At 46.7% G+C, this 22,830-nt stretch overlaps 9 protein-coding genes across 9 annotated transcripts; 3 read left to right on the forward strand and 6 right to left on the reverse strand.

The window, feature by feature from the left end:
- The first annotated feature begins 712 nt into the window (after nt 1-712).
- On the forward strand, nt 713-2,633 carry FOIG_15275 (uncharacterized protein). Its single transcript, XM_031216628.1, has 3 exons — nt 713-1,088; nt 1,140-1,373; nt 1,419-2,633. The coding sequence occupies exons 1-3, from the start codon at nt 828-830 to the stop codon at nt 2,535-2,537; spliced, it is 1,614 nt and encodes a 537-aa protein (XP_031053612.1). The 5' UTR covers nt 713-827; the 3' UTR covers nt 2,538-2,633.
- Nucleotides 2,634-3,955: 1,322 nt separating this feature from the next.
- Nucleotides 3,956-5,455, forward strand: FOIG_15276 (uncharacterized protein). The gene is made up of 2 exons (XM_031216629.1): nt 3,956-4,344; nt 4,395-5,455. The coding sequence occupies exons 1-2, from the start codon at nt 4,220-4,222 to the stop codon at nt 5,227-5,229; spliced, it is 960 nt and encodes a 319-aa protein (XP_031053613.1). The 5' UTR covers nt 3,956-4,219; the 3' UTR covers nt 5,230-5,455.
- FOIG_15277 (uncharacterized protein) lies at nt 5,272-6,882 on the reverse strand. Its single transcript, XM_031216630.1, has 7 exons — nt 6,696-6,882; nt 6,450-6,609; nt 6,381-6,394; nt 6,249-6,328; nt 6,052-6,198; nt 5,945-6,001; nt 5,272-5,898 (listed from the first exon to the last, which is right to left on the reverse strand). The coding sequence occupies exons 1-7, from the start codon at nt 6,800-6,802 to the stop codon at nt 5,396-5,398; spliced, it is 1,068 nt and encodes a 355-aa protein (XP_031053614.1). The 5' UTR covers nt 6,803-6,882; the 3' UTR covers nt 5,272-5,395.
- A 1,044-nt stretch (nt 6,883-7,926) lies between these two features.
- Nucleotides 7,927-11,327, forward strand: FOIG_15278 (uncharacterized protein; the record flags this gene model as incomplete). Its single annotated transcript, XM_031216631.1, has 2 exons — nt 7,927-8,797; nt 8,851-11,327. 2 exons carry the CDS (start codon nt 7,927-7,929, stop codon nt 11,325-11,327), a joined length of 3,348 nt encoding a protein of 1,115 aa, XP_031053615.1.
- A 736-nt stretch (nt 11,328-12,063) lies between these two features.
- On the reverse strand, nt 12,064-13,284 carry FOIG_15279 (uncharacterized protein; the record flags this gene model as incomplete). The annotated part of the gene is made up of 5 exons (XM_031216632.1): nt 12,064-12,314; nt 12,367-12,681; nt 12,773-12,861; nt 12,912-13,129; nt 13,246-13,284. The coding sequence occupies 5 exons, from the start codon at nt 13,282-13,284 to the stop codon at nt 12,064-12,066; spliced, it is 912 nt and encodes a 303-aa protein (XP_031053616.1).
- An 870-nt stretch (nt 13,285-14,154) lies between these two features.
- FOIG_15280 (uncharacterized protein) lies at nt 14,155-14,583 on the reverse strand (the record flags this gene model as incomplete). Its single annotated transcript, XM_031216633.1, has 1 exon — nt 14,155-14,583. The coding sequence occupies one exon, from the start codon at nt 14,581-14,583 to the stop codon at nt 14,155-14,157; it is 429 nt and encodes a 142-aa protein (XP_031053617.1).
- A 902-nt stretch (nt 14,584-15,485) lies between these two features.
- On the reverse strand, nt 15,486-15,848 carry FOIG_15281 (uncharacterized protein; the record flags this gene model as incomplete). The annotated part of the gene is made up of 1 exon (XM_031216634.1): nt 15,486-15,848. One exon carries the CDS (start codon nt 15,846-15,848, stop codon nt 15,486-15,488), a length of 363 nt encoding a protein of 120 aa, XP_031053618.1.
- Nucleotides 15,849-18,321: 2,473 nt separating this feature from the next.
- FOIG_15282 (uncharacterized protein) lies at nt 18,322-20,149 on the reverse strand (the record flags this gene model as incomplete). Its single annotated transcript, XM_031216635.1, has 3 exons — nt 18,322-19,195; nt 19,241-19,846; nt 19,914-20,149. 3 exons carry the CDS (start codon nt 20,147-20,149, stop codon nt 18,322-18,324), a joined length of 1,716 nt encoding a protein of 571 aa, XP_031053619.1.
- A 1,002-nt stretch (nt 20,150-21,151) lies between these two features.
- FOIG_15283 (uncharacterized protein) lies at nt 21,152-22,792 on the reverse strand (the record flags this gene model as incomplete). Its single annotated transcript, XM_031216636.1, has 5 exons — nt 21,152-21,489; nt 21,543-21,797; nt 21,844-21,961; nt 22,009-22,410; nt 22,457-22,792. The coding sequence occupies 5 exons, from the start codon at nt 22,790-22,792 to the stop codon at nt 21,152-21,154; spliced, it is 1,449 nt and encodes a 482-aa protein (XP_031053620.1).
- Nucleotides 22,793-22,830: the final 38 nt, after the last annotated feature.

Consider the following 22,830-nt stretch of genomic DNA (forward strand, 5'->3'; position numbering starts at 1 on the left):
TGTCACTAGCGTGCTGTCTCGTGCCCAAGTTTGAGAAATGCAGCCACATTATAAATCACATTTTCGACTGCCGATTGGTGCGCAATACGAAACATACAGCGGATAATCTCCGTTTCATCCGTCGCGTTCGGCTGTTGAGCGTGTGTACCTTGATGCAAATCTTGACTATGATCGGCACTGGGGAGACATGCCCACGTCGCAACCCAAAACTCAAATTCACAGCTTCACTTTTGTTTACTTATTTTACTTGGTTCATTCGAGATGCGAAAATTGATGACGACGCATGCAACTCATGGAAATTACAAAGTCAAATACAAAGTCAACCGGAGTATTAATAGACTTCCCTCTAGTGCCCGTTGAACTCAACCGCACAACTAACTTTTGTGGCTTCGGCACTGAAACTCAACGTCCTTCCTTTCTAAGCCAATAATTATTAATCCATGACATGCTGTTGTCGACTCAGAGCTTTCGGCAATTGGCTCAGGAATCTTTCCCATTGGCCATCCTGTTTGGAATCAGGAAACCCCTGGTTTCTGGTAAACTTAAATATAAAACACCACCAATAAATACCCTCCACCTCTTAGCGTCTAACGCTCAAGCACGCCCGCAGAGTAATTGCGATTAGCCCAACGGACATCAGAACCTAATCGTTCTAAGCCTAGATAAAACAAAGCCTCCGTCGAGCCGAAAGTTTGTTTATTGCAGAGTTTCCCAGGGTCTGCAATAGATAAAGATCCAGTTTTCCCCCAGGATCATTTTCTTGGCTCTCCATTGTGAAGACGGCCTGTATTTTTCTTTTGGTTCAAACGTGCATTTTGGTTTTCATCATGGAGTCAAGGGCGAGTTCGATTGTTGCAGCGAAGCGCGAGTCTGTCCCCACTGCTGGCAGTGTTTTCTTCGTCTCGTCTAATGGGCGCGTGCTCAAGTTGCCGATCCCGAGTAAATCGTATCGGGATCCGCTTACGTGGTCTTGGACGAAGAGGCTTTTGGGGTTTTTGGCGCTGCAGTGCTTTTCGATGGCTGCGTCGTTTGAGCTCAATCTGCCGGGGCTGTTGCTCCAGGCAATTGGGGAGGAGTTCAAGAACAAGGTGAAATAAATGGGTATCTTGGCCATTGAGATGATGCTAACCGGGAAGCAGCCAATGGGTCCTTTTGGAGTACAGTCGTTATCATCGGCAATGACTCTCTTTACTGGAGTTGGGTACTTGATCGGCATTCCGCTATCCACAGCAGTTGGACGACGACCTATTGTTGTTGGTGCCGCTGTGGTGACGACTCTGTCGACCCTTTGGGCTGGCTATGCTGGATCATTCTTGCAATTAATTGCTGCTCTCAGCCTCCAAGCCCTCGCAGCTGGATCAGCGACAGGGATGGTAAGTTAACATCCACTTGGAAACAGGCCGTACTAACAACCGTAGTTCATCCTCATCCTCATCGACGCCACCTTCATCCACGAACGTCCCAGCGCTCTCTCACTATTCTGGTGCACAGGCTCAGCACTCATCAAACTCGCTCTCTTAATCCTCCCATTAACAACCGACACTACACTAACATGGCGATGTGTATACAAAGTCTGGGTTGCACCATGCATACTCGCATTCATTTTGGTTCTTTTCTGTGTCCCCGAGACATACTTCCTCCGTCCTCCCGTCGCACTCGATGGTCGAGTGCTAGTTCAAAGCAGCTCTGAGAAAGTAGAGATCTATGGAGGTTGGGATGAAATTGAGCTGATCAGGAATGACAAGCCTCTACCTGACTTGCCGTCTTCTTGGTCAATCTGGTCTCACTTCAAAGTCTCGAGAGCACCTGGCACAAAGTGGGAGTCAGTGCTCGCTACATACGGACAAATGTTCTTGTGTATTCTCAACCCTCTTACCTTTTGGGTCTCTCTACTTACCGGCATCATCCTCAGCGGTGTCATCTTCCTGAATCTCACACAGCCCAGCGCTCTTATTGCAATGTACGGTGTCAAAGAAACAGGATGTATCAATATCTTGCTTGGCGTCGCAGGTGTTGTTGGCTCTCTTCTCGCATTCCCTCTCACAGGACCATTCGCTTCCTGGTTTACGCGATGCTACACCTTTCGCAAAGGTGGTATTCGCCACGCCGAAGTCTACCTGGCTCTATTTTCCATCCCTGTCATTACCGGCCTAACAAGCGTGCTTCTCAATGGTCTCGCCCTTGTCAACAGATGGCCTTCCGTCTGGATCTACATCACCTCAGCAATCAGCATCATAAGCTATCTCACCGGCAACGTCGCCTTCACTCTCTGGATCACCGAGGCTTTCCCACGATGGGCAGCAGCGGCGCTCGCAGTTCAACTGTTCACTGGAAACATGTTTGGTTTCGGGATTGGTACTGCCATAGCACCTTGGGTTCAGGAGGGTCATATTCTACAACCGACTATCCTCATCTTTGTCTTGATGCTTGTTATGGGAGCCATGGCGGTCCCGGCGGCGTTTTGGGGCAAGACTGTGAGGCAGTATATCCAAGGACGATGGAGTGACTCCGAGAGAACTGCGCTTCGCCCTCAGTAGGAAAACTATGTATCAAAAGGGCCTTAGGTCCGTGTACAAGCCAAGCAATGGCACAAGAAAAGTGTTTCTTAGCGTTCATAGTAATTGATTCATAAATCATACTAAATTCAAGTATCGATTGATGGTAAAAGCTCATGACATCTCAACGAGACATATCAAGCCGTAGTATTAGTAAAAAATAAAAAAAAAATAAAAAAAGACTTTCATCAGTTCTGTGTTTAATCTCATCTGCCTTGTCGCGATTTCTCGCCTTCTGAACTCTGAAACTATAAGCAGTCCAGCCTTATCGCAAAGCGTGTTACGAGTGTTGTCTACTCCGTAGATAAAGACGCCGTTCTGCTATATAAACAGATCTCCAGTTCTTGGCGACCTCATCACAATTGATTGGTGCGCTTAAAAGTTGTACCAGTTCCGTGCGTTGATGTCGCGGGCTACCCTAAGGTAGATCAAGTATCTTGATCGACTAATCAGGTCCGCCATGAAAGCTTTCTAAATGTGCGTGAGTACTAAAGTATACTTCGTCCTTTTCATAATCACCGTTTATCATCACGTATTGTAAGGAATAATTTGTATTGAGATAGTTCGGTTTCGGAGACAACATACAACTCATCATCCACTTGAAGCTTTTTGGCCAATGGCCAACGGCATTTCGACATTGATCCTGGTAGCGGATCAAAGCCTTGACTCTCATGGGTCGGCACGCTTGACCCGAAAACAGGGGACCTTTGTTGTTCGTGGAAACGAGAACGGGATGTGGGCGAACTCTTCAGAAGGAACATCTTGGCAATTATCTCCCACCGGAGTCTAAGGGTCTAGCTAAGTTAAAAGGGTACGTGCTATCCAGCTGTTGTCGGCCCGGAAGCTGTAAGAACGCCGACGCGCCGAGCAACGAAGGCCCTGAGCGTTGCGGAGCATTAACAGCAAGACATCGTTATCGGATCGCTTAAAATGTTCGTGGAGCTCCGCTGTGTTTGTTAAGTCCTTTTCGTTCTTATGAATAATTATCAACTGAGCTATAATTATGCAAGGGTATCGTTCATACTACGCAACAGGTAAGTAAATCGCACGCGACGGAAAAACGCGTCCCTTTTGGGACCTTCCTTACCCTATAAAACCCCTCCACTAATGCCCCCAGCAACATTTAGCTATCCGGCTCGCTAAACCCGAGAACCTGCTCGGCCAGTAGCAAAGCGAACTCCGCTTATCGAGCAAACACCTAACCCAGTGGAGTTCAAAATGTCACCTCCCGCCGCAGTGTTTCAGCTTTCCACGTGGAAAGAAGTTCCACTCAATTTAACAACAATACGAGGTATCACCGTCGAATGAGGAGATTCGCTCGCGGTGGCACTCGTTTCCAGCGGGGAAAACGGTGGCTGCGCTAGAACAACAGCGGGATATCGGTGGATCTGACCTGACTTTGGGTCCCCGTTGCAGGGGTTGCTAAAATGAAACGGAATAAGAGAGGCTCTATGAGATGATAGGAGTCAAAGCGCGAAAGAAACAGACGATGATTTGAGATCGTATAAATGGACTGAGGTTCCGGTGGCTTTGTTTGTTTGGTCATCGGTCTTTATCGCTCATTCTCTCGTTCTATCGCACTCTTTTGCATCATTCGTTCTTTACTCACTCTTCAGTGAACGTCACTCGTTATCTCACCGACACTCATTAAATCACCATTCACAATGCGAGCTTCTCAGACCCTTATTGCCCTCAGTGGCGTTCTCGGCCTCGCCCAAGCCGGCCCCTGCAAGCCTCACCCTCCCGCTTCTGTCATCTCCAGCACTGTTGTCATCGAGAGTGCCAGCAGGTATGACATTAATCCGACCCTTTTAGCAATACCTACTAACAACTCCCAAGCACTGCATCTATCCCTCAGCCCACCACTACTGCTGCCGAGACCAGCACCGTCGAGACTGCCACCGAGGTGCTCAGCACAGACGAGCCCACCTCAACCGAGATCAAAGTCCCCACTACTACCGCTGCCATCGAGACCAGCGCTACATCCGCCACCACTGATGTCCCGGTCCCTACCCCCTGCGCCATCGAGCCCGGATGCCAAGCCGCCGGCTTCAACGTCGACTACTACAAGAACGTCTTCGAGCGCGGCTACGGAAACGACGAGATGTCCGTTCCTCCTTCATACTACATCACCGATAACCTCACCCCCCTCGACTCCTCCGTCACAAGCGAGACATACTTCGCCCAAGATTACATGCAAGATCTCGCTGGCTACCCTCAGATCTTCCCTGATTCCGCCTACGCCGGAAAGGCTTGGTACGTCGGCTACCACCGTACTCTCGCCGGTGGAATCAAGGTTGACGCCAACAACTTCACCCTTGTTTACACCGGTTACTACCAAGCTCCTGAGACTGGAACCTACGAGCTCTGCGTTACTGCCGATAACGCCAACACTCTTTACTTCGGCCAGGGTAACGCCTTTGAGTGCGGAACTGGCGAGACTGACCCTAACGCTCCTGCTCTTGTCCTCACTGCTACTGGATATCACTTCAACAACCCTACTCAGTGCGGTCATGTTGATCTCATCGCTGGACGTCACTACCCTGTCCGCAATGTCATGGGCAACAAGAATGCTGTTTCCGCATTTGAGTTCTCTGTTACGACTCCCAGTGGTTCTAAGACCCACGACTTCGAGGGTCAGGCTTTCCCTGTTGCTTGTGGAGTTAAGAACTAAGCGGGGATTATTGTTTCACGATCTAATGCTGCGGGACTCTATAACACAAGCCTCGATGTCTACATGAGTTCACTTCACCAGTACTTTACATTTTATTCTGTAATAGTTAATGTTTTCAAATATAATCAACAAGAATTCTACCATATCATAGAGCCACTCAATGCCATTACTCATATGTATAACACAATCGCTCCCCTTGTGTATCCATAGCCTCCTCAACAGTGACATATCGCCTTCCAGGAAGCAAATTCCCAAAGTCCATCACATAAGCAAGCGTAATGTTCTTATACTCCTTATCCCCAAAGAAGTCATAAGGATACGCATATTGTGTATCGGGCCCGCTAATATCGCTCTTCCGAGCAGGCCAATCCAGTCGCTGCCATTTATCCCAGAGTCGATCGACATTGGTGTGATGCAGCCAGAAGATAGGATCGCCTGGTGAAGAGTACATGTCGCCCATCTCGCCGAGACTACCGCCAATAGCGAGATGGCCGCCGCCATGATAACCTTGGGACTCCGCACTAGCGCCACCCTGGACGCGCTGGTCGAACTCGAAGAAGTCTTTGGCTTCAAGAGTCCAGTCGACGACGGTTTGGTTGAGCTTCGAGATGCCATACTCTGGAGCGATGTCGCGGGACAGACAACGTGGGTTGTAATCGGTAGAGTTATCTTGTACACTTAGTCGATTGCTTTAAAGGTGTTCATAACGACATACCTGGACCTGCATGAACTTCGAAATCCCCCTTGGCAAAAGGGCCATCGGCGACGCAGCCTATTGTTTATATTAGTTCTTCCCAGTCCTGGAACAATATCATGACGTACCTCCTCCTGTCCTGCCAGAGACCTGTCTAGTCACGTTTGTCCAGCTACCGGTGTCGATGAAAGCGCCGTTACCCCCAAAGCCAGTCTTTGCACCGAAGATTGGAGAGTTTTCGAAATCCTCTACGGACTCTGAATCCAGTGTCCAGTCTGGTTTCGGGCGGTTAGTATTTACACGTATTCAGAGTGGTTATATATACCCCAATAAGGTTGAGCTCCACTGTAGCAACAAAGATTTCGAAGATCCTTCTCATATTGGGCAATGAAAATTCGATGCCAGCTGTTTTCTTCATTAGCTACTGATACACTGATGTGATGCTCGTTGCACCGACGCTTGAAAGAATCCCTGAAGGTCGAATTAGCTGGAAAGGTAAATGATGAATAGAAGTCCAGAGACTCACGACATAGTGAATAAAGTCGGTATTCACGATATGACTGACTTGAAAGTCGTCAAAGCGAGACTTGGCACCAGCGTATATGTTTCCCGTCTGCGAGGGCTTTGATGCCAGGCACTTGACCGAATTGATATACTCATGCTTCTCTTTGCTGCTCAAAGTTCTCCTACAACCAAAACCAACCTTGTCAGCAATACGATGTACAATAACTCAGATTAATTTGGTGCTTTGTGCGAGGACACTGCAACCTACCATTCTTTACGTACAAGAGGACTCTTGCAGCCACAATCATGAGTAGGTGCACATAAGCCTGACACAGCAGCAAAAAGAGCGGTAGCTAGCAGAGATGGAGGATGCATAATGAGAAAACAGGAAATCTCAATTAGCAAATGGAAGGTTCGGTAATATTGTAGTGTTCAAGAAACAGGGTGGGAAACTGGTTCTTAAATTATGCTGTCTTAACCGTTGGGTACCGCGCTACAAGAGCACGTATGACAAATAAGGTTTAGTGAGGAATGAGGGCTGAGACAAACTACCGGTTTCCAACCAACAGCAGTTAAAAGTGATGTCTAGACCAAACTACTGGTTCATTTGTGCATAAGCCAGTGGTAATTAACATAAGACATAGGATTAGACTCTGAGTCGCGTGAGAGCAATTATCATATGAGTATAGAAACAGCTGTCAAGCCACAATTTCCCAACATTCCACGATAGGAGGCTTATGATTGCAGACAAGACAGCCTAAATTATCATACGTTTCCAAATTGATTGAGTTGAATGTTAATCCTAAGTAACAGTCAAAAGAACTAGCCTTTGGAATTCTCTCTGGAAGCATTGGAAAATAGTTGTAGATGTGACAGGTGCAATTTGCAGCGACGAACGGGGTTTCTGGCATAATACAAAGACTAGTCCCTCCGACAAATTCTGAGATACTAAACTTTGGCTATAAAGCCTATCAAAAAATGAACACTATTTATGAGGTCCCTCTGCTTGACGAGTTATAGTGGAATGGTAATTAAGGTTTCTACTTGATTATTAGATGAGTCTTTAGTCACTGAGTTTTAAGCTGATTGTAATTGATGTTATTCTAGCTTGGATAAGATCACGTGGCACGAGCAGGGATTATGCCGCCAAGTCTTCGGTGAGGCTGATTCGCAGGCATAGCAGCTGATGCACGTCGAAATGCGCAGCCTGATTTCGACTTTTCCCCTCAACATCGTCTTTCAGCAGCGAAATACGATCAGCCCTCCCTGTGAAACCACCCGAAATCGGCGGAGAAATCACTTATCAGCTGCGAGGAGATACAGAACCAACTCTAGCCTGAGTGAATCCCTTCCAAATGGAGCGGCGGCGACTGTCTCATACTGATGATGGCGCGCCGCCCTATCACGCGAAACGTCGCAGAACCGGTGTCCAACACAGTGAGGATGAATTAATACATGAGCGTTATACAGTCGCCTGGATTTGCGCACTATACATCGAAATGGCTGCAGCCCGCGCTATGCTCGACGAGGAGCATGCTGACTGTCCACGGCAAGCTAATGACATGAATTCTTATGTGCTGGGGAGCATCAAAAACCACAACGTGGTATTAGCTTGCTTGCCGGCTGATCAGTACGGAACGAACAATGCTGCGAGTGTTCTGAGTAATATGAGAAGGACGTTCCCCAACATCGAAATCGGATTAATGGTAGGCATTGGTGGCGGAGTGCCGCTCAAAGCTGATATAAGACTTGGAGATATTGTTGTGGGTGTCAGGGTTATGCAGTATGATATTGGAAAAACACTCAGCGGCGGCTTCCAACGGACGGGAGTTCCCAAGATACCCGACTCTACCATCCGAACAGTCATCTCAAATTTGAGATCACGACATGAACTTAGTGGGAGCCGAGTTCCTGCGATCTTGCGGGAGAAGATGGGGAGCTACGCCGCTTATTCTCGACCAAGCGAGCCAGATCGCCTCTTTCAGCAGTCGTATCATCACCCCCTTTGGGTCTCATCTTGTGATGAGTGCGATTCGGCTAAGTTAGAGACGAGAAAAATGCGATTGTCTACCGACCCGGCCATTTATTATGGTGGCATTGGCTCGGCAAACACTGTGATGAAGGACTCGACTATTCGTGATCAGATCGCCCGAGAGCTGGACGTGCTTTGCTTCGAGATGGAGGCTGCTGGTTTGATGGATATCATGCCTTGTCTGCCTATTCGTGGTATCTGCGACTATTCGGACTCTCACAAATCGAAAGAGTGGCAGCGGTATGCTGCAGCGACTTCAGCAGCTTACGCATATGAGTTCTTGGAACTATGGAGGGGAGACTCTCAAGCATCGTACGTTGGTCACCATCAACCGCAATGTAAGTGACTACTCGTCGCCATAGTCTCACTCTACAGGGCTAATCTCCTATAGCTGAGCACAACATGATGTCCGGGCGTCATGAGCAGATACTAAAATCTTTGGACTTCGAACAAATCGATGCTCGGAAGTTGACCATTAAAGCAGCACATTCAAAGACCTGCCGTTGGTTTCTGAAACATCCCGACTACCTTTCGTGGATTGACCGGCAGCAGATATCACAGCATCATGGTTTCCTGTGGATCAGAGGAAAACCCGGTGCTGGAAAGTCTACCATCATGAAGTTCATCTATTTGGAGTCGAGGAAGAAAGACAGAAAAAAACAGAGCCTCACCGCCTCATTCTTTTTCAACGCCCGTGGAGAGTTGTTGGAAAAGACTGTCTCGGGAATGTACCGATCATTACTTTTGCAACTGTTCCATGGATTTCCAGATCTCGAATGCGTCTTGGATGACCCAGATCTTTTGCCTCGAAACCAAAGTGGTTGCCCTCCTTTGAACGTCCTGAAAGACCTCCTCCGCGTTGCAGTTGCCAAACTTGGTCAAAGATCATTCAAATGCTTCATCGATGCCCTTGATGAGTGCGACGAGCAGCAAGTTATGGACCTAGTCGAATACTTCGAAGATTTGGCCGAGCAATGCACAGAAGACAATGTTAATCTTCGTGTCTGTTTCTCCAGTCGTCATTACCCCTACATCGATATAAAATTCGGCATTCGTATCATCCTCGAGGAACAAATGGGACATGCCAGCGATCTCGAGATTTATATCAAGACTCATCTTCGAATCAAAGACAGGCCACTCCTAGCAGAACTCCAAGAGAAAATGCTTGAGAAAGCAGCGGGAGTGTTCCTCTGGGTTGTGCTTGTGGTCGACATCTTGAACAAGGAGAATTGCCGTGGGCGCCTGGCTATGAGGAGAAGGCTTGAACAGGTGCCCAGTGGCTTGGGTGATCTGTTCAAAGACTTACTGAAGAGAGACACGACTAACATGGAAGAACTCCAACTATCTCTTCTTTGGATTCTACTCAGCGCAAGGCCATTGAAACCACAGGAATACTATCATGCGATCTGGTCAGGGCTCCATTTGGAGGGACTAGCAGACCTTGACATTCCAGAAGTTGTTACAGAGGACTCCGACGATTGCTTTGCCCGGTGTGTCATCAGTTCATCTAAGGGTTTGGCTGAGATCACAAAAGTCAAGCAGACAAGAGTTCAATTCATACACGAGTCTGTTCGCGACTTCCTTATCAAAGATAAAGGTCTCCACGAGTTATGGCCATCGCTTGGGCCTGAATGGGAGAGTGTCGGCCATGACAGGCTGAAGCTATGCTGCTATTCATATTTCGAGCTTGTCACTAGAAAGAATCTAATAGGAGAGGCTTGTCTTGTCTGGGATAAGCTTCCGCTGGAGACAGAGAAATATCCCTTCCTCGAATATGCTAGCCAATTCGTTCTGCATCACTCTGACTTTGCAGCATGTGCAGCTGATCAGCAGATTTTCCTGCAAAGCTTCCGGACTTCTGTTTGGAAACGGGTCTTCAATGTGTTCGAGAAGTTTCAGGTTCGCAAATATACTCCAGATGCAGGGTTGTTATATATACTTGCAGACAGAGGGTATTCATCACTCATACGGGCAAGACTAAAGACTGACCCTGTTGTTGAGACGACTTCAACCGCAGACAGATATGTTTATCCTCTGATAGCTGCAATGGCCAAAGGGAACAAAAGCAGCGTCATTGCTCTCCTAGGTCTGAACTCTGGGCTTTATGATGGGAGTGATATCACAGAAGGATTAATGCCCAACATTGACGCTGGCGGTGTCTCCCGAAACCCACTATCTTGGGCCTGTGAAAATGGCCACTTTGGAATTGCAAAGGTTCTTGTTGAAAGAAACGGCCATTCCACAATTCATGGTAAAAGGAAATGGCCACCGCTGCTACTCGCGTTGAAAAACGGTCATACCGACATAGGAAAGTGGCTGATCAAGCACGGAGCGGATATTCACGCAGAATTCATGACCGAAAGCGCCATCTCGATAGCCTCAAGCAAAGGCCAGGCGGAAATAGTCAAGCTACTAATCGAGGCTGGAGTATATCCTAGTTTGCGTACTCCGGATGGGACTTCTACCCTATTATGTCGAGCTGTGGATCATGCACATGGAGCAATTGTGAAGCTTCTTTTGGAGAGAGGGGCAGATGTCGAGGGCAAAGCCATTGATGCCATGAGCCCCCTTGCTCTCGCTGCAATGAAACCAGGATCCAAGGAAATAATGGAAACACTACTCAACCATCGAGCAGATGTCAATAGCCGAGATAACAACGGTGATACACCTCTCCTTAAGGCTGTAAGATGGGCATCTGTCGATGAAATCGAGCTTCTGGTGAGAAACGGAGCGGATGTGAATGCTCGAAACAAAGCAGACGAGACATGCCTTTACAGAGCAATGACGAGGAATGAAACAATCTTTGAGGTTGTTCGAGTCCTTCTGGAAAATGGAGCAAGAGTTAATGATCGCACCACAAGAGGCTAAACTTGCCTCCACGGATATGCACGGCAGGAAAAAGCCATCTCTTCTTTAGGTGACCTATTCCGGCTCCTTGCAAACTATCGACCTGACCTAAACGCTATCGACTATGATGGCAACACACCTTTGCATCTCTTGATAAAATGTGGAAGCATGTACAATCTGTCAATGTTTGCCAACCAACCTGGTTTGGACTTCAATGCTCGCAATCGCCTGGGCAAGACGCCATTGCACGTTGCAGCTTTGCGTCATCCGCCTGGAACGGAATATCTCACCGTATTGATTAAGAAAGGAGCGGATATTAATTCTCTGGATCATAAGTCAAGAACGCCACTTGATGATGCAATGGAGAGAGGTCACGAGCAAGCCATTCAGCTCCTGATGGATAATGGAGGAAAGCAAGGTGTTACATGATTTTCTTATAAGGAAGAGCTTATTATTCTAAAGAGATATTTTACAGGTGCCTAAATAATTATAATTTATTTTTAGTTTGCTGATAAACCTAATATCAATGTCTTGCATATGTTGTAATAACTTAGGCAATTCATAATCCAACCTTGGCAAATTAGTAGACTTTTTAACTAGTAGTATCTAGGCTCAGTGCAATATCAGGAGATCCCTGGAAGTAATGTCTGCCCTCTCCTTGTCACATAAGCCCGCCGCTCACATACGATTAGCTGTTCCAAGTTCTCAGCCGGGCCATCTCCTGCTTCTGTAGCCAATACGTCTGGGAGTAAGCCTGTTAAGCCTTCCATGCCTGATCAATTAGTTCCTTTACAGATGTCAACTCAATATTGGGAAACATCTGGTTAAGTGATGCTTCATAGGCCAAGTTAAAATGACCTTCAGTAATCCATAAGCCTATAGCAGCAAGCAGAGTCTGCAACATAGGCTTGGGAAAGAACTTGTATGCCTCTACATGTGATGGAAGTTCAGTGACCTGTAGAGACTTCAACTTGTTTACATCGTCATGGACCACGGAGAATCGTTCCCCTACGTGACTGTACGTTAGACAAAATAAAATAATAGATAACCATTGACTTACCTCTCGCATCTTCAGCAATGGCAACAATCTTGTTCGCCGTGATCTTCTCACCGATGATGACACTATGCTTTGGCCATTTGTCCTTCGTGTTTACCAAAGCATCCACGAAACGTGTAACGTCAAAGCTATACGTGAAAGCGATCTTATCTTGGCCAGAACCTGGGATAGCAGTTGTCTTGTTGGCTATGTCGACCAGAAAAGCAGCATGTTTGAGATAGGTCTTGACTATGGGGTATCCATAGTAGTCAGAGAAATGTCCATTGGATACAACAGTATACTCGAGCTTCGTTTGCGAAAGCACTGCAAGAGTGGCAGCTGTGGCACGCACAGCAGAGGGTCACATAAGAGAGGGTTAAAAGAGCCTTGATTCTATGCTAGAAGGGGGTCGGCAGTGCTCCTTATATACCAATGGAGCGTTGATCCATAGGTGGCCAAGCGAACCAATCGGGCCAAACCCACCTTTTGACAGCAGCTGAGAAGTCGGGTAGTGGTGATCTGGTCAGAATGTTAGGCCAGGTGAACGGAGAGACGATAGAGTATCACACCCTTGAGCAACTTTGATCGACCATTGGCTAGCTATGAATCTGCGGGTGCTACTGGAAGAGTCACAGGCTCGAGCTAAGTTGACCTCTGCCTGACTAGCCTCCGGACAGATGACGTTCAGACACGAAATAACCACTTCGACATTGTATTTCTCTAGTGAATCACGAATGTGAGAGGCATTGGTGTAGTCCACATAAATTGTCGACTCATCATCGAGCTTCTTGAAGGTGTTAGCCAAGGCGTTTAGACAGAACCATTGTCTCCCACCTTGCGAGATAGAACTTAAACCCGGTTTTGTTGATTCTGACTGAGAACCTCAACAATCGTTCTACCGACATCCCCTTGACCGCCGGCCACAGCAACAACGTGCACCATGTTTAGAGATAAGGGAAAGGTTATACTGTAATGGTGTCTAGATGAACTAGTATACATCCAGTAAGAAAGAAGTATACTTGTTATTATACTTTTATTTCATTCTTGGGAAATTCCGCTTATGATCTGGCCTTTCTTAGTATAAGCGGCGGAGTTAGTGCTTTGTTTGCCATTTGGAGCTGCCTTGTCCGACTGAAGGTCGGCTACGCCTATGCACAAGGGTGCAGACGCCTCTGCGGACTTTGACTCTATGATGGAACCAATAATACGAGCCCATTATTTGCATTTTAACTGGAGACCGGGCGTCGTCGGATATTTGTCAAAGACCGAGCGGAGGGCGTATCCGACACTAGCAGCAAAGCCATCCATATCCGTATATCCGTTGGGTCTTAGCCGCTCCTACAAGGCTTATGAATAATATGTAATGCTTCGTAAACACTAGGCAAAAACTTGAAAGGATTCCGAAGGGATATCTGGATATGTTCATTGTTGTCCCCTCGCTAAAGTTACATTTGAGGGATAGACAAATCGGGGATCTGATCCATTCCAGAGTGATAGTGCTATGGCTTTGCTTGTAATAGAACCGACAACATTTTCATTAGACTTCATTGTAAACCTTAGCCCCGAGATCCTTGCCAATCCGAATGAGCAGATTTGAATCACCCATGTAGATCGTTCTGGGTAATGGTACCTAATAGTATGAGGATCGCAACGCTTCACTTCACCACGAAAGCATCAAGGCTACCCGGGTTCCCATGAAAATTTAATCTTGTCACATATGGATTGCGCATAGGGTGTATAGCACTGTTCGATGGTTGGGAAAGGCAGTCTGGTATAGCCAAAGCAGAAGTATTTATTAAAGTTTGTACAAGATCAAACGACAGAGGCCGCAAGATTCTGGAGCATTGGAATATCCATCGCATAAAGATCATTTCCATCATCATCCACAAACACTGAAGGACCCTCGCTGATCATCAACATCTCCGTCTCCACTTCAAAAACAAGCGGATCATGTCGTGCACCCTCATGTTCTGAAACATAATCTCCCTTCTCAAAGTGTCCAGCCTGTGGATGATCCCCGTTTCCCTTCAAGATGTAGATCTCGGCGCTCTTGACGTGTCGGTGGCGAGGTAGGACGCCTCCTGGCTCGGCTCTGATCATGACTGTGTAAGAACCGGTTTCAGGTGTGAGTTTGATGAGTTTGATCCAGATCTTGGGGGCGAGGGGGAGCCATTTCAAGTCGTCGCAGTGAATTGTGTCGCCCTTATTTGATGGCTGAGTTGAGGTGTGAGGAGACGACATCATGTCAATGGGTTGAGTTGCGGAATGTATTGACAGGGAGTCTAAGAGTGCAGAAGTAGTTGACAGACTTTAAAACATCTGTCTCGGCAATTTGCATTTATAGGTCCTGAGACGGGTTCTAGTACTTATGCAGTCACCCTATAAGAATCGGTTGAGATGGACAACTCAATACACAAACTAACCTTTAGCTGACAGGTAACACTTTACCTAATTTCTTTAACGCGCGGCAAGAAAAGTTTTCTTTTTCGGATGCTATTTCGCGTCCGGACATTGATGATATCCGAAGTCCGGGCAGCCTGTGAGCTAGATTCCACCAGGCCTGTGGAGTTATTGCTTCACTGAGCCAGTCACACTATTAGTAGTGAGTCACTCTCGACTTGGAGAAGACACATGCGCCAGTATTTAATAGTCATTTACTGATTTTTTGCGGTGATTACTGTTGGGCAATCTGTCAACATTAAACTCAAGATTTATGCGGAATCACAATATGAGGTCACTACATATCATCATGTTGCTCTTCAAAATCTGTAAATGAATATCTATTTGCTAGAGGATAGTAATAAGCCTATGGTAGAGAAGGACCATTCACAAGTGATCCAACAAAATTTGAAACTATGGCTTACCTGATTTCCAAATCAAGTCGAGGAATAGCCCACATGCAGCAGTGTATCCCTCAAGTTAAAAGCCGAAAGAAGGAAGCCATTTCTAGCGTTGTTGATGGACGGGCACCCCAGAGATCCAGAAGCCATGTCGATCCAGCCACAAGGGCACAATCCCGTCGACATTGCATAATCGCCATGCCAAGACGCGGAAGCCAGCTCTCTCAATCTCGCGAAAGTCAGGCTTTAGACGCTCGAAAACAATAGAGGGCCACAGAGCATCGCGATCCTCAAAATGGGATCTTAACTGTTGTGAATCATACCGCACACCTTTTGGTTTCGAATACAAAGGACCTCAATATCCCCCGCCAAAGTGTCGCCCCGATGGAGGAAGCGCAACCATTCCCAGTCGTAGAACATGTCGGCTTCGAGCTCGTTGAAGTTGTATCTGTATCGTGGCTTGCATTCGCGGCGGAGAAAGAGACTTTTGACGTTGTTCCTTATGTTACAGTTAGCATCAAGAATAAGATCTGTGAGAATGGAATGCTTGATTGAAAGGTAGGGGTGCGGGTTGGCCTTGATTCTGCAAGCATGCAACTTGGGGCCGAGTTCAGGAATAGCTCCAGCTATATCGGGATTCTCATGCCATCTGAAACGATGAGCCATCATAATTTCGTTCTCTTTTTACTGCTTCGGGTGTGCAGCCGTGCTCATCCAATAAAGCGGCTTATTCATTTCGATCATCCCGGAGTTTTGAAGGTCATCTAGCAATGCTTCAAGCTCAGGGGCCAGGCAGTAAGAATTTGCAGATGGAGTAGATTTCAACATCATGTCCTTAGAGACAGAGCGCTCAACTGCGTCGACCAAGACTGAAGGAACTGGGTTGGATATCATATCCGGGAGCCCGAGGTTCCACTTCATGACACGAATGCCATTCTCCAAAGCTTTCAGTCGTCGTTGTATTTCAGCTTGTTTGCGGGCCGAAGGCCAATACTCGATGTAAGGAAAGTCGAGAATTTCCCCCTCCTCTAGCAATCCCGACACTGATAAGAAAGACTTCGCATCAAATATAGGGATTTCAGTTAAGCCGAACTTGCGAGCTAAAGGTCCGCTACCCAACTTCAGAGCAAGAGCTTCATACTCTAATGCCTGGAGACAATCTTGAGTTTCTGCCTCGTGGAGGCCTTCGTATGCAGTTCTATCTTTAAAGCATATGGTAATAAAGATGATAATGTTGAAACTTATAGACTGGTATTCAGAGACGAAACTCAAGTAACACGTGACCTGACACGTGCTGCCACTTTTATGGCTCTTTATCAGCCCTCCCTTAGTCTTCTAATACAGTGAAGGCCCTGGTAAATCTAATAGTTACTAAGATACCTGCTTCTACTACTATAGCAATTTTGCCTGCTAAAAAGCAGAATTGTAGTCTTCAAAGGACTCCCCGGTTATTTATATAGCTTCGGCGAGCAGCGCTCTTTGAAGTAACGGGCTTAGTAGCAGACTTACTGGAAGGTATTAGAGTGGTCAAGCAGTGGCTTGAGCCTATGCCTGATGGCGGCTCACGTTGTGAGTGTCTACTTAACATTTACTATATGATGTCTGGGGAGCTGATAAATAAGAATTGGTTTGTACTTTAGCCTGATTGCCTAACCATCATAATACTGATATACCTGCAGGGTGAATGAAATATCTTATAATAGCAATGTTACCAGTCTAGAAGGTTAAGATCAGTTAAGCGAAACTGAAAGAGGCGACTTAGTTTCATGAGATGCCCTTTTATATGGAATATTTCTTAGTAATACAGGTACTATGACTTTTAAGAACCTTGAAAGGGCCCTATTGGCGATATTAACGATGCGATTAACTCGAGAAGAAGCACCCTGACCTGGCGAACAGATCCCGTACATTGAGAGGTCAACTAGCTATTCTGGCAGACCTGTGTAGCTCTACATCAACTAGTCTTATTCCTCATGAGATCCGGGCCCGACACCGCCAAATGGCATATGACGACCTGATCGACCTTATTGCGAAGATCCGGCGTGAAAGGTAGTTTGATGATATCCTGCTTGTGCAATTATGAAAAGAAGTCACGGGGATTTGGGAAATATGGCCCTTTTATTCTTATCAACACAAGTCCCTACCGTTGTGATGCATTCGTTGTCCAAATGGATGGGATTCATGATCAGCAACTAACCGGTCTGAGATTGGAAGACCTGCAGAAACAAGGAAAGGACCTTGATTTGAGAGCTGATGATGGCATGAAGTCCCTTCTGAACTGGGTTTGAGACACAATCAAGGGCCCTTGTCTGCACGCGTGAAGATTCCCCCGAAGCCGGTTCTCTACCTCATGTCGAGTGGACTCACACGGGGCTTGTGAGTCGGTCTTTCGAGCCTGTAGGAAGTTCGTGAAAACGACAACCTTTGATATTGTGGTGCATCGAGTTACGACAGCTTATACATTCTGAAGCAAAACATTGATGATTGGGCGACAGAGGACAGTTCCTGAGGATACAAATGACTCTTCTCTTATAAGTCGCATTAAAATGATAAGATCAAGGGTAACCGTATCTTTCTCAAAGTAATACAGAATGGTTAAATCGCAATTGATTCAATAACACAGGATCATGTTTCCTTCGACTTTGAGAAGTCTATGACAGACTTGAACAAGGTTTATTCGATTCCATATAATCATTTTGTTATTGGCGAAGGTGAAGAGATAGCCGTATGCTGGATTCAATCCCAACAGACCAGTATTTCAGTTGTCAGTGTCAGGGAGATAGGCGACTTTTCTTGTATTCCATCGTTTCACATTCTCAGCGATGCCTCAACTTAATCCGCATGGCCCGAAGCCTGATATCAGACTTCTCCAGAAAGATTGGCTACATTGAGTAGCTTTACTCTATGACGATCAATCATGGATCTCTCTGCTCGTGTACTACAATACCGGGAGTCTTTGCAGACGATAAAGTTGACTCGACGGTTTCAACGGGAGCCGGCGATGTTCCAGCGAGAGACCGTCTCTTCTTTCTCAAAAGCCTAACAAACAAGAAGTCGTTAACAACTGAGAGCCATAAGGAATAGATAGTTGCCGATGCAACCGGAAGGTTAGTCTTGAAAGAAAATGCAAGATATTCACTTACAAAATCACAGCGATCCCTCCCAGCAGAAAAGGCACTCCAAGGCCGACGCTGACACCAATAATAACACTTTTAGAAACTCCGCCAGACCTTTCTTTCGATGTGCCATTTGAATCGTCATCCTTGCCATTTTCTTTAGCCGAAGGTGTCGTGGTTGGCGGAACATAAGAAGACGGAACTCCTGACATTGCTACCAACTTGTTTGCGCTGTTTCCGAATGGAATCAAGCTCGTAACAGTATGGCTAACAGACTCAGGAAAATCGGCCTCGCTGTCAGTTGGAACAATAGTAACATGTGTCCGTGTAGTGGTATACTTTGACGTTGTCTGAAGCGACAATGGACAATTGACTAATCCTTCTGATTGGCATGCTACAACAACGAATGTAGCTTTGGTCGAGATTGTTGTTGTCTCCATCTCAACTTCATCATCGTTCTTCCCTCTCACCTCCAGTACCGGGGATGTCGTGATGGATAACGAAGCATCGCTGCTTCGTTGGCTGGCACAAGCATGTCCCAGTGTAGTGTAGAAGACAGGAATCTCAGTTTCGGGCATTGGCCCCCATGTTATATCATCAATAGCAACCGAAGCCCCAGCAGCAGCGCCAACAGCCAGTTGATAGACTTCCTCAACGCGAATGCTGCAGTCGTTGTCTTCATCCGTGGAAAGGGTGACGTTGGTGATTAACTCGGCAATGTTGGCAAATACTCCCACTTCAACACCTCCGCCAATATGAGCGATTGTCTTCCCGGCGATAGACACTTCAGGTGATGCGATTTCAAAGCCTGCTTTTACACCAACACGTAGAACAGCTTTGAACACAACACCGGCACTCTCGAGAGTGACTGGCAGAAATTCAAAGTCGCCACCATTTCTATTGAGCTTCCGTTAGTTCATATCAAGACACCGTCACAGAAACAAGACTTGCATTGTCAGATTTGAAATCTCTTTTGAGAAGATGGCAATGTCAAACAAAACGCCATCATCCAGTCTGAGATGGAATCCGCTACTAATGTTGATCTCTCCTTCTACAGATAGGATGAGGTCAATAGCGAAGATAACACCAACTTCCAGATTGTCTCGAACGGCGAAGCCTGCAGGTGTAGTAGAAGTGTACAAGTTCAGAGTATAGGTGGCACCAGCCGAGAGGACTGTGTCGATCAACATGTATACTTCCAATCCATCAAATTGGAACTGAAGTCGGAACTCCGGGATTTCGGGTATGTCAATATTCAAGTTGTAGTCCAATGGTGGCAGGTCGAAATCGTCCATGTCAAATCCGTCATCCAGATTATCTGCCACCGTATCGATGTATTTCTCTATGTAATCGGCCGTTTCGTCTGCCAGGCTGTCGATCCCGCGTCTGACTTGGTTGGTAAAATTGCTAAAAGCGCGGCTGACATTGAATTCGCGGTCATATATGAACTCTGTGGTAGCGGTTCCTTTGATATAGCATGTCGCGCAAGTAATTTCAATGCTGGCTGAAACTGAAGAGTTTCCTTGCTTGGAACCCAGCTCCTGCTCACTGCAAACAGATCAACACAGTTAGGGCTTGATGCTAAGGGTTCAGTGGCTGGTAGTAATTAACGCACCCCGTGTACGCGAAGAGGATAGCATTGACCCAACTTGTGTCTAAAGAGGTGCTGTTTTTCTGCTTCGAGTCTTTTGGCTGTCGGACCGGGCGGGCGGGGGTTCTTCGAACGAGGCTCAGTGTGTTGTACCCAGGGTAATCAGGCGTGTTACCGGCACGAACAACAGAGGCGCTCCCGAAGACTAGGAATGGCCTAGTCGCTAGAAAAAGACCGAGTAGTAAAGCGTCAAACAACATCTTGTTGAAGCATCAATTGGCATATGAGCAATATGGCCAAGAGACAAGAAGGAAAGGGATCATGAAAGGTTACTGGTGGGGGCAGTGCCCTCTCTGTAATTTCAGTAGCCTGCTTACTCTTATCTCTTTTGGTTTCAAGTTCTGCATGTTGGTTCTCAAATATGCATGTTGGCTCTGGATTAGGAGAGAAGGCTAGGTTGTGACAGGGGATCTACACCCTGACCCACCCAGCTGAGAGACATTTCCTCCCATTTAAGGTATAGCTGATATTTCAATGTTACAGCAATGTCAGATTAATGCAAGTTGGTCTGGTGCTGTCGATAGTTGAGTCGGATTCTGTTTATAGGGGAGAAGGGGGTAGGGGCATAAAAATGGGCTTAGTCCAGGAAATGGGACCTAGGTCTGGAGTCCTCAGTCCTCGCTCAGCGGCAGCTCATCCTAAAGCGGCAGGAACTTACCTCTAGGAATAAAAATGGGATTTGGTGTACTTGAGTTTCGTCTCTAAGTTGGTATTGTTACTGATGGATCTCCAAGTTTTGGAGATACCTGGTGGTGTATCGCCAAAGATCCGCTGGCCGGGGAAGCACAGGCTCTTATACGAGTTTAATTTTATAGTGCTTTTGAACGGTTTGCTCACCATATTTGGAGTTCATGCCATGTTCAACATCAGCAACAGAACATTTAATGGGAAACTGTGAACAGCACGGCAAGACTGGTGAACAAAACTTGAATGAACAACAAATATATGTGAACATGGACCTAGGCTTTGAGCATGAAAGAAATGATAAACTAAAGATATAATTAAAAGGTTTCTAGTGAAGTGTAGTACTAACGGTTGAGTATTTTCATGTGATGCATAAAAAGCCTCCCAGTAAGACATCCTAATTTCCAGGCAGATACGCTAGTACACATCAAGCTTCCAAGGTTATGATAACAAAGTGATTGAGCTTTATAAACTCATGTACAAAATCACAGTCTCAAGGCGATGTAAGCATGCTGCAGCTAAAAGCTGTCCTTGCTCCACTTCCCCTTCTCTCTGATCCTCTTTCCCCAAACAAAGAACAGATAAGGAACAGGGATCAACGCCGCAGCGATGCAACCAAAGACAGTTGTTCCCCAGTCCACTCCAAGTTTGTGGTACATAGGGATGATGAACAAAGGAAATGCGCCGGAGAACATGGATCGCATAAAGGTATTGGCTGCAACTGCACTTGCGCTATAACGAGTGAACGTGTCGATGAGATAGCCTAGTGCAGCTTGGAAGATGGTTGTGAAGCCAAGGCCAGTCAACGCAACGCCGATGATTGATGGCCAATAGTTGACGCTCGGAGATGAGGTCCCTAGTATTATTAGCCCTAAAGTCTCGTCGGTAGTCGCAGGCAATGCCACTTACATGCAAAGAGGAACTGTCCGGCTGTAAAGACGATACCTCCGAGCATCATCGGGGGCAATCTCGCTTCTGGGACAGCCCTGTATCCATTCTCCATAAGCTTCCTGCGATAGTATTTGTTGTTGTAAATATTGACCGCTGCTGCGCAGAGAATGCCGATTAACAGTGCGATAAATGGCAATGAACCGACCACTGGTCCCCACTGGCGCACTTCCTTATACTCGATCGAGAAGCTTTCAAGGTTGGCGTATAGAATGCCTGCATTTGATCAGGTACGGTCAGCCACTATGAAGAGGAAGCTTACCATAAACAAACGAGGCGTACAGTGACATGAGAAGACAGATGGGGGTTGCCATCATTTGGAAAGGACGAATGAAATACTTCTGGTATAGCTCTTTGAAGGACACGTCCCATTCCTCATGCTGTTACACTGTTAGCTCGTAAGTATATAGTGCATTGTCTTACCTACCTTAGCATGCAATGCCCAGTCCTGCGTCTGAAGTCTCAACTTATGAGCTTTCCTAGCCAACAAAATGGGGGCATAGCTCTCATCAATCACCAAAAGATCGACAGCAAGCTGAGCCATCATCACAATACCAGTCAGGTACTCAGTCCACCTCCACCCTAGACGGCTCGAGCACAGCGTTCCGCCGATTATAGGACCCAATGTCGGACCTCCAACAATAGTAACTCCATAAGCGACAATCGCGTTACCAAGTTGGTGAGGGGCCCATATATCTGCCATAACACCTCCGGTAATCGTAACAGGCGCGCTGCCAAAGAGGCCTGAGAAGAAACGGGTGATGAGGACGGTTTGGATATCTTTTGCTGTCGCTGTACCAAATGCGAAAATGGCGGCGATGAAGTATGGCTGTCTGGGTCAGTCATTGCATCTGAACAATGGAGTGCAAACTCACGATAAGGATGAGCCATTTCCGACCGTAAAGCTCACTCAACGGCCCCCAAACCAAAGGTCCAAGACCGAATCCAAAAACAAGCAAACTCGTCGCTGCAGCGGATGTCTCAGTGTTGACATTGAACTCGGTAGAAACAGGTTCAATCGCAGCAGCGAAAATGGCAGAGGCCAAAGTGATCCAGCAAGTTGTGAGACCATAAGAGATCGTGGTGATGAACTTCTTGCGGAAGGGCCAGTTCATAGGGTTGTAAGGGTCATCTGAACCGTCGAAGGTTACGAGATGATCTGGGTATTGATCATCAATCGTAGGTTTCTGGTCTTCTCGGTCCAAGGCCATTTCGGGTGTTATGGTAACTTGGTCACTCATGTTCATAA

Source organism: Fusarium odoratissimum (assembly GCF_000260195.1).
Source record: "Fusarium odoratissimum NRRL 54006 unplaced genomic scaffold supercont1.50, whole genome shotgun sequence".
Lineage (NCBI taxonomy): Eukaryota > Fungi > Ascomycota > Sordariomycetes > Hypocreales > Nectriaceae > Fusarium > Fusarium odoratissimum.